Source organism: Chrysochloris asiatica, unplaced genomic scaffold, assembly GCF_000296735.1.
Source record: "Chrysochloris asiatica unplaced genomic scaffold, ChrAsi1.0 scaffold00021, whole genome shotgun sequence".
NCBI classification, from domain to species: domain Eukaryota; kingdom Metazoa; phylum Chordata; class Mammalia; order Afrosoricida; family Chrysochloridae; genus Chrysochloris; species Chrysochloris asiatica.
Genome location: NW_006408539.1, coordinates 13,073,394 through 13,082,082, shown reverse-complemented (window position 1 = coordinate 13,082,082; position 8,689 = coordinate 13,073,394). Strand labels below are relative to the sequence as shown.

At 43.1% G+C, this 8,689-nt stretch overlaps 1 protein-coding gene and 1 pseudogene across 1 annotated transcript; both read left to right on the top strand.

The window, feature by feature from the left end:
- Positions 1-794: 794 nt before the first annotated feature.
- On the top strand, positions 795-1,834 carry LOC102834757 (melanocortin receptor 4-like). Its single transcript, XM_006837531.1, has one exon. It carries the CDS (start codon positions 836-838, stop codon positions 1,832-1,834), a length of 999 nt encoding a protein of 332 aa, XP_006837594.1. The 5' UTR covers positions 795-835.
- A 1,398-nt stretch (positions 1,835-3,232) lies between these two features.
- Positions 3,233-7,871, top strand: LOC102831431 (annotated as a pseudogene).
- The last annotated feature ends 818 nt before the right edge of the window (positions 7,872-8,689 follow it).

Sequence of the window (8,689 nt, the reverse complement as noted above, 5' to 3'; positions counted from 1 at the left end):
CAGGTATCTATTTCCAGAGTTTCCCATTTTATTTTGTCCTCTCTCTCTCTCTCTCTCTCTCTCTCTCTCTCTCTCTCTCTCTCTCTCACACACACACACACACACACACACACACACACACACACACACACACACACGGCTCCTTGTGTTATCACAGAATAGCTCTGGGTCCTAGGAACCGAGTTCTTTCCCTTGAAAACTTGAGCAGGGAAATTCACCCTCTCACATCCTGCCAGCTTCCCTACTCCTCCAGCTTCTGCATCTAAATCCGAGACGTCCTGCAGTTTATCTCTGGAACTTAATCCTTGTCTCAAACGGACTTCACTGCTCTCTGGGTGGATTGGTCAGAAGGAACTGGGGGAGGAGCCACTCTCAACACCCTCCTCCACAGACCATTAAAATCAACACCCGGCACCCACAACCCGGACCACTCAGAGCTGTGCTTTGGGCTGAGATCGCACAGTAAGCACGTGCGCGGTGCTTGGCTTCCCAGGGGCACCGCAGCCACTAGGAACATTATTTTGAAAAAAACAACAACAAAACAAAACCTGAAATGCATGAGGGTAAAGTTAAAGCAGAAGAGAAAAGAAAGCGACAAACAGCAGACTCTTTCAACTGAGAACGAACATGTTGAAGATTTTTAAAGTGAAGATATGGATAGCTGTGCCTCAAAGGGACTAAAAATCCCAGTGTCAGCTTTGGAGCTTGCTACAGTGACAGAGAGCAGGCGCACGCGTTGCACCCTTGCAACTTCCAGACAGAAAGAGCTGGGGAAAAGCCCTGAGCTACTGACCCAGGAGGCTCGGTGGGGGGCCTGGCAGTCCCTCGCTGCAGGATGAACTTGACCCAGCACCCTGGGATGCGTACCTCTCTCCACTTTTGGAACCACAGCAGCTACGGACTGCAGAACAATGCCAGCGAGTCCCTGGGCAAAGGTTATGTGGACGGAGGTTGCTATGAGCAACTTTTTGTCTCTCCGGAAGTGTTTGTGACTCTGGGTGTCATAAGCTTATTGGAGAATATTCTGGTAATTGTAGCAATAGCCAAGAACAAGAATCTGCATTCGCCCATGTACTTTTTCATCTGTAGCCTTGCTGTGGCTGACATGCTGGTGAGCGTTTCCAATGGATCTGAAACCATAGTCATCACTTTACTGAACAGTACAGACACGGACGCGCAGAGTTTCACGGTGAATGTTGACAATGTCATCGACTCTGTGATCTGTAGCTCATTGCTGGCCTCCATCTGCAGCCTGCTTTCTATTGCGGTGGACAGGTATTTTACCATCTTTTATGCTCTCCAATACCATAACATTATGACGGTTAAGCGGGTTGCGATCATCATAAGTTGTATCTGGGCAGCTTGCACTGTGTCGGGCATTTTGTTCATCATTTACTCTGACAGTAGTGTTGTTATCATCTGCCTCATTACCATGTTCTTCACCATGCTGGCTCTCATGGTCTCTCTCTATGTCCACATGTTCCTGATGGCCAGATTCCACATCAAGAGGATCGCTGTCCTCCCAGGCACCGGCACCATCCGCCAAGGTGCCAACATGAAGGGGGCCATCACCTTGACCATACTGATTGGGGTCTTTATTGTCTGCTGGGCTCCGTTCTTCCTCCACCTGATATTCTACATTTCCTGCCCCCAGAATCCATACTGTGTGTGCTTTATGTCTCATTTTAACTTGTATCTCATCCTGATCATGTGTAATTCCATCATTGATCCTCTGATTTATGCACTCCGGAGTCAAGAACTGAGGAAAACCTTCAAGGAGATCATCTGCTTCTACCCTTTCGGAGCTGTTTGTGATTTGTCTAGCAGATACTAGGTGGGAATACATGCCAAAATCATGCACAAGAGACTCTACAGTTCTGTGCAACCTGAACAGTATACTTCAGCCACAGCTTTCTCTTCTGTGTAGAACATTTGTGAAGAATGTCTATTGTACACATTTAACTATATGATGTTTGATGTGAAGAAAATGCTTGGTCTCTGTATTATTTTTAATGTTATGCTATTTTGGGCTGTAAAATATGAATCCATATTATAGGTTGTATGCACTATAGGTGTATATAAAATTTTAAATGAAGAAAGTCCTTATTAAAAGTTTAACTGTCACTTATTATTCGTGATGATTTGACATTTTACTTGTTTTAGTAACAGAAATCAGTCTTATTAAATATAATCTAATTAATGATTAATTATATAACATCATTCAACCATGAAATGTAGACACTTGGTTCTAGCATTCAAATGAAAACTATTGAAAAAAATAGATGTTTAATCATTAGAAAGGTCTGAACCACAATTGAAATTTCAAGTAATTTAATAAGACATGTGTTCATTCTTCCTGTAGTGAAGCTTTTCTTGAGCAAAAAAGAAAAAAAGAGAGAACGAGTGAGAAAGGTGTGCTTCTGAGTCAGAAAACTATATTTCTCTAAGACAGAGAGAGATTAATTTGCCCATGCAAGCAATCTGATATTCCACACAGGCAATTTGATTTGGTAGAAAACACAGCAGCTATGGGAAACACAAGTTGTTCTAGAAACCTAAGTTTTCATGTCAAGGTAAACTTCCTCATACCAAATCACACCCAATAATCACCAACAAAATCAGTGAGTGGGTCTCGCTGTCCCTTTAGGCAGGAACCCAGTGTCTGTTGAAACATCTAGAAAAAGCCATGCTGCACATAGTGGCCGGGTCCCCTATTTATAAAGAGCTGCACAGTATCAAAGCCTTTCATGTTTCACACAGAATTGACTTGCTGTTCATTTATTACAGTTCTTTTTCACCTGGAATTCAATAGCTGATTATCAAGGATTTAAACTTAAAACACCAAATCCACAGTACAGGTGCTTTCAGACAATATTTGTAAATCTCCTAAATAAAGCCACCTGGAGTACGGACACATTCTAAACAGGAAGGGAGACACCTCCTGACCCCCAGGGGACATAATGCAAAAAATTAATCTTCCACGGCCACAGTTTGTAGAGTCAAAATCTTATTTTGCTCCAAGTAATCCCACAGATTTAGCCATTGGGAGATCAAATCTGTATTTTCCAGTGTGTGGGTTCTTTAAAATACAGGGAGAAAGAATAGAATAGACTCAGTATTAACAATAAGTCATCATGTGATTTAACTTTTGTCTTAAAACACAAGTGAGAAAGCGATAATACCAAGTACTTCTTAATTCAAGCTGAAAGGTTTTACATATTGATAATAAGACATGAGAAACACTATCAACATTCATGTGGAAATATTGCACCCTAGCATTATGGGTAAGTTAAAGTTTACAAATGAAAGGAGTATTGGAGCTTGGCTTTAATTCCACTGCATTTCCCTTATTTTGAAGTAAAAATAAGAGTAAGAGTTTAAACATGGAAGAAGCAGCTCCACTGGTACTGTGGGTTATGCATTAGCTACTGTACTGTCTGTCTGTCCCTTCAGTTTATTTACATCTCCTTCCAGTGATAGCTCAGAGGCTGCTAACTGAAAGGTCGGTACTTCAAATCCACCAGGCACTGAAAGGGAGAAAGATGAGACTGTTCGTTCTCAGACTGTAACATTTATAGTCTGAGAAACACTAGATAGGGTCACTATGACTCAGAATGGATTCAATGGGAGTGGATTTGGGGTTTTTTTGTGTGTGTTTTGTTTTGTTTTTCATAGACCAGACAGAGCCCAAAACTGTAGCAAGTAACAGGTGGTATTTTTATCATTGCTACCATTCCTACTTTTTCCAGTAGTACAGCCAGAATGCTCATTAGAAGTCACTATGGCGAGACTTCATCTCTCATACTTCGGCTATATTATCAGAAGGGACCTGACCCTGGTGAAGGACATCATCCTAGGGGAAGTGGAGGGTCAACAAGACGGAATGCCACCATGACAGCACCAATGGCCTCAAGCTTAGCAATGATTGTGAGGACGCCGCAGGACCAGGCAGTGCTTCATACCGTTGTGTAGAGGGTTGTTATGAGTCAGAACAGATTCTATACCACCTAACAGCAACGACAACTAGTTCTAAGAAGGAACTCTGGGTCTGTAGTGGATTTTGAAACAGGCTTAAAATAGCCAACATCAGCAGTTCAAATCTACCAGCTGCTCCATGGGAGAAAGATGAGCCCTATCCATCCTTTCACTTAATGGTTATGAAAGATCCCACGAGTGGAGCCACAGAAAATGTAGACACGTCTTAGTGTCTGCCCCTCCTGTCTATTCCATGTCTTCTTCAAATGGTAGCTGAGATGCTGCTGGTCCGTTTGTAGCCAGCCCATTTCTCCCACTGGAAGAAAATACTGGCCCACTTGTCTTTACACTCCCACCTCCATGTGAAAGAATTCGTGCAGTCATGGGTTTGCCCTGTTCCACCAGTCTTTCTACCTGCTCGTGGCACAATATTGGACTTCATTTTCTTTCAATGATGAAATTCAATGTTCCTCATGTTCCTATTCCCCTAAATTTTCTCTGTTATCTTATTTCTTCCTACTCCATCCAGGAACATGTCTTACCTTCATCATCTACAAAATGAAGTCCCACCAGTTCTCACTGGATTTTTTGGAGTGATGTTTTGATGGACAATTGTAGACTGAAGCAAGTATATTTGCCATCAGGGTTAAGTGGGAATGTATGGTGAGAGTGGGTTTGGGGGCTTGGAAGAAAGAAGTTGGAAATGCCTAAAATAGTCGTGGAGACCATAACTCGTAGGTAGATGCAAAGAAGGGCATTACTCCAGTTACATATGCCAAACACAAAGAATTACCTGAGCATTTTCACCAAACAACAAGGGAATTATATTTCTATACTCTTCACTCTACATCTAATCAGATCATGTTATTGAAATGTGTTGTTGTTACATGCCGTTGAGTCGGTTTCGAATCATAGTGACCCTGTATATGGTTTCTAAGGAGCAGCTGGTGAGTTTGACCAGGCAACCTTGCGATTCAAACCAACTTTGAGTTTGAGTGTTTATCCCACAGTGCCACACCAGGACTCCAAAACTTACAGCACCCAGTAGTCCCAGGCAGTCTCCCATCCAAGTACTAACCAGGTCTGACCAGTCAAAATCAGGTGCATTCAGGGTGACATTCAGATTCCAGTTTGACTTGTTAGAACATCACCAGTTCCATACTGAGGCCTCCCTTTACATGTGAACTGTCTGCTTTTTTTTTTTTAATGTACTTTCGCTTTCTTATTTGAATATAATTTGAGAAATAGGAGTTGTAAATAGCAGACTCTTTTATTCTCCCTTATATGCCAAACACTGTATGTGGCTAGCATAATATTTGACATATAAGAGACATTAAAAATTGCCTGATATACAAAATGCAAATATATATATAAATGTCTGAAAGCTGTTTTCCTGATGGCCTCCACATGGGCATCCTGGATGTTACACATATCTGAAAGCTGATGTAGCGGAGGTTTCCACTGAGCCCTTGTATTAACTTGGCTGCTTGTAAGGCAGGACTATGGGAGACACAGAGGTTCATATGGGGAGGGATCAGGCTAGGACTCCATTGGATTACACACAGGGATATGGCAGAAATAAACTCCGCCATTCTTCTGAAAATCCATGACCAACAAATATCTAGTCAGAACTTGGAGGAAATGACAAGATGGCACTGTTATTGTTACACATAACATGCATGCTCGATAAATGACTCTTAGCTGGGTTTATCTGTTTACTTCCTTTGGGTTTGCTTTTTGTTTTTTCCCCACTGCATTTTTTCTTAATCTGCGTTTACTCTGTTGTGATACAGTAATGAAAAGGGAAAATATAAAGCAATCCTGATAGTCACATTAGTTTGGTTCAGTGGCTCAATGGTTTGCTTTAAATAGACAAACACATTCCATTGTGTTTGTCCCAACCTGCCTAGTTCCACAGAACATTACCGGGAAGAATACATCTGTAGTGAAATTAAAAGAAGAACAGAAGGATTCTATGTTTTCTCATTGTTAAAGGCACATAATAATGCCTGTCTAATGGAGTCCTGATGTGGCGCTGTGGGTTAATGCACTGGACAGCAAGGTCTGTTTGAACCGAAAGGTCAGAGGTTCAAACTCTGCAGCCACTCCTTGGAAACTCTATACAGGGTCGCTATGAGTTGGAACCGACTCAATGGAATGTAACAACAACAAATGGAGTACTGTAGGATAAGCATTGAACCAAAAGGTCAGTTTGAAGTGCAAAGTCAGCAGTTCAAACCCACCAGTTGCTCCTCAGAAACCCTACACAGGGTAGGGTCACTGTAAGTCAGAACCAACTCAATGGCACTTAACATCACCAATAACAATAGAGTAGCGGGAGTGTGGTGGTTCCATATGACACTCACTGGACTTCAAACTACAAGGTCTGAGGTTCAAGTCCAACAGTCACTCTGTGGGAGAAAGATGAGGCTTTCTGATCCTGCAAGGATTTAAAGTCTCAGAAACCCTATACAGTGTTGGTATGAGTTAACTCCATGGCACTTAACAACAACAACAACAATGGAGTGTGGTGCTGTAGGATAAGCACTGGACTGTTAACCATAAGGTCGGCAGTTCAAACTCACCAGCTGCTCCTTGGAGACTGTATACAAGATCACTATGGGTCAGAACTAAATCTATGGCACTGAACAACAACAATGGGAACTTCAAAAGGATAAAAGACAATGAAATAGATCAAGGATAGAAAATTCCACAACACGATGCCCAATGCACACACCCACTGACATCAAGTGGGTTCTGACTAATGACCACCCTGCATAGGACTTCCAAGGCTGTAAATCTTTTGGGGAGCAGATAATCTCAACTTTCTCTGACAGAGACCTTGTAGCTAACAGTCCAGCGCCACCAGGCTCTTGAGTACCAATGCACAAAAGCACTCAAAATGGTAATTGTTATTCTTATTAGAAATTGTTATTCTTATTAGAAATACAAAGTAAATAGACCTATGGAGAAGGATGCGTGCCCGAGAGCTTTCAACAGGTGCAGGAGTTGACAGGCCACTCTGTGGAGTTTGAGGAAATGAAATTCTTAAACTAAGTAGCTCTACAGCATCTCTTCAAGAAGCATGGCATTGTGGACATCATCCACTTCACAGGACTCAAGGCTGTGGGTAAGTCGGTACAGAAACCTCTGGATTATTACCATGTCAACTTGACAGGAACTATCCAACTTCTGAGATCATGAGGGCACGTGCGGTGAAGAACCTGGTGTTTCCCAGCTTAGCCACTGTGTATGGGAATCCCCAATACAGGCCTCTAGACGAGAGCCACCCACCCCACAGGTGGTTCTACCAACCCATATGGCAAATCCAAGTTCTTCATCAAGAAGATAATCTGGGACCTGTGTCAGGCAGACAAGTCCTGGAGCACAGTGCTGCTGTGATACTTTGACCCCACAGGTGCCTGCACCTCAGGTTGGATTGGCGAGGATCCACAGAGCATCCCAAACAACCTCATGCGTTTCATCTCCCAGGTGGCAACTGGGTGACAGGAGTCCCTGAATGTTTTTGGCAACAACTATGACACAGAGGATGGTGCAGGTTCCTGGAGTCATATCCATGTTGTGGATCTGGCTAAGGACCACATTGCAGCCTTGAGGAAGCTGTGGGAACAATGTGGCTGCCGGCTCTCTAACCTGGACACCAGCACAGGACACTCAGTGTTGCAGATGGTCCATGCCTTGGAGAACGCCTCCGGAAAGAAGATCTCATACAAGGTGTTTGCACAGTGCGGAGGTCATGTGGCCACCTGCTGAGGCAACCCTAGCCTGGCCCAAGAGGAGCCGGGCTGGAGCGCAGCCATAACCCTGCACAGGATGTGTGAGGATCTGTGGCACTGGAGAAGCAGATTCCTTCAGGCTTTGACACACAGGCATAGGGACCCTCCTAGGACAGATCAGAAAAAGAACAGAGAAACCACCGCCTGCTCTCCAGTCTCCTGTGAGAACCGAGGGGCCCCTGAGCCTCTGGACATAGTCAAGGCCTCCCCTACCTCACACCCCCATTTAACTCACCAGGCCTGAGGTCAAGGGCTCCATGGACCAGGAGATGGCAGCTGTGAAGGAATTTCCTGAGGAATATTTGCCTCCTGTCTAATCATCTCTAACCTTTACCTTCCAGAGCAACCAGAACCCTGTAGGGACCAAAAGCAAGTGAGGGAGGCAAGGGAGAACTTCCCTTCTCCCAGACACGAATTTATACTGCTATGAGGAGCTCTCCAAGGTAGTTAAAATAGAGAAAAGGGTTTTCTTAGACTGGAGAAAACAACAATTTTTCTATCTTTTTCAATTTCTTAATATTATCAACAAATTACATTTAGGTCTTGGTCTTAAATATCTTTTCTCATATAGAATGTAATGATTTCTTTCCGTTTGACTAACCTTTCGTAACAATCAATACATTTGAGCACAATAGATCTACAAACATGCCAGCAGTCTAAAAGGATTATTTGGTGCCATAATTAATACTAATTGTTTGTAAAAAATTCCCTGTCACATTCAATATCGCTAAAAGATAATGTCCCAAACATGGAGTCATCAATTAGCACATTTCTTCAGTGATTTTTGTTGTTGATAGGTGCCTTCGAGTCAGTTCCCACTCATAGCGACTCGATGCGCCAACAGAACCAAACACTTCAGAGTCCTTTGCCATTGTCACAATTATTACGCTGCCACTGTGTCAATCCATTTCCTTGGG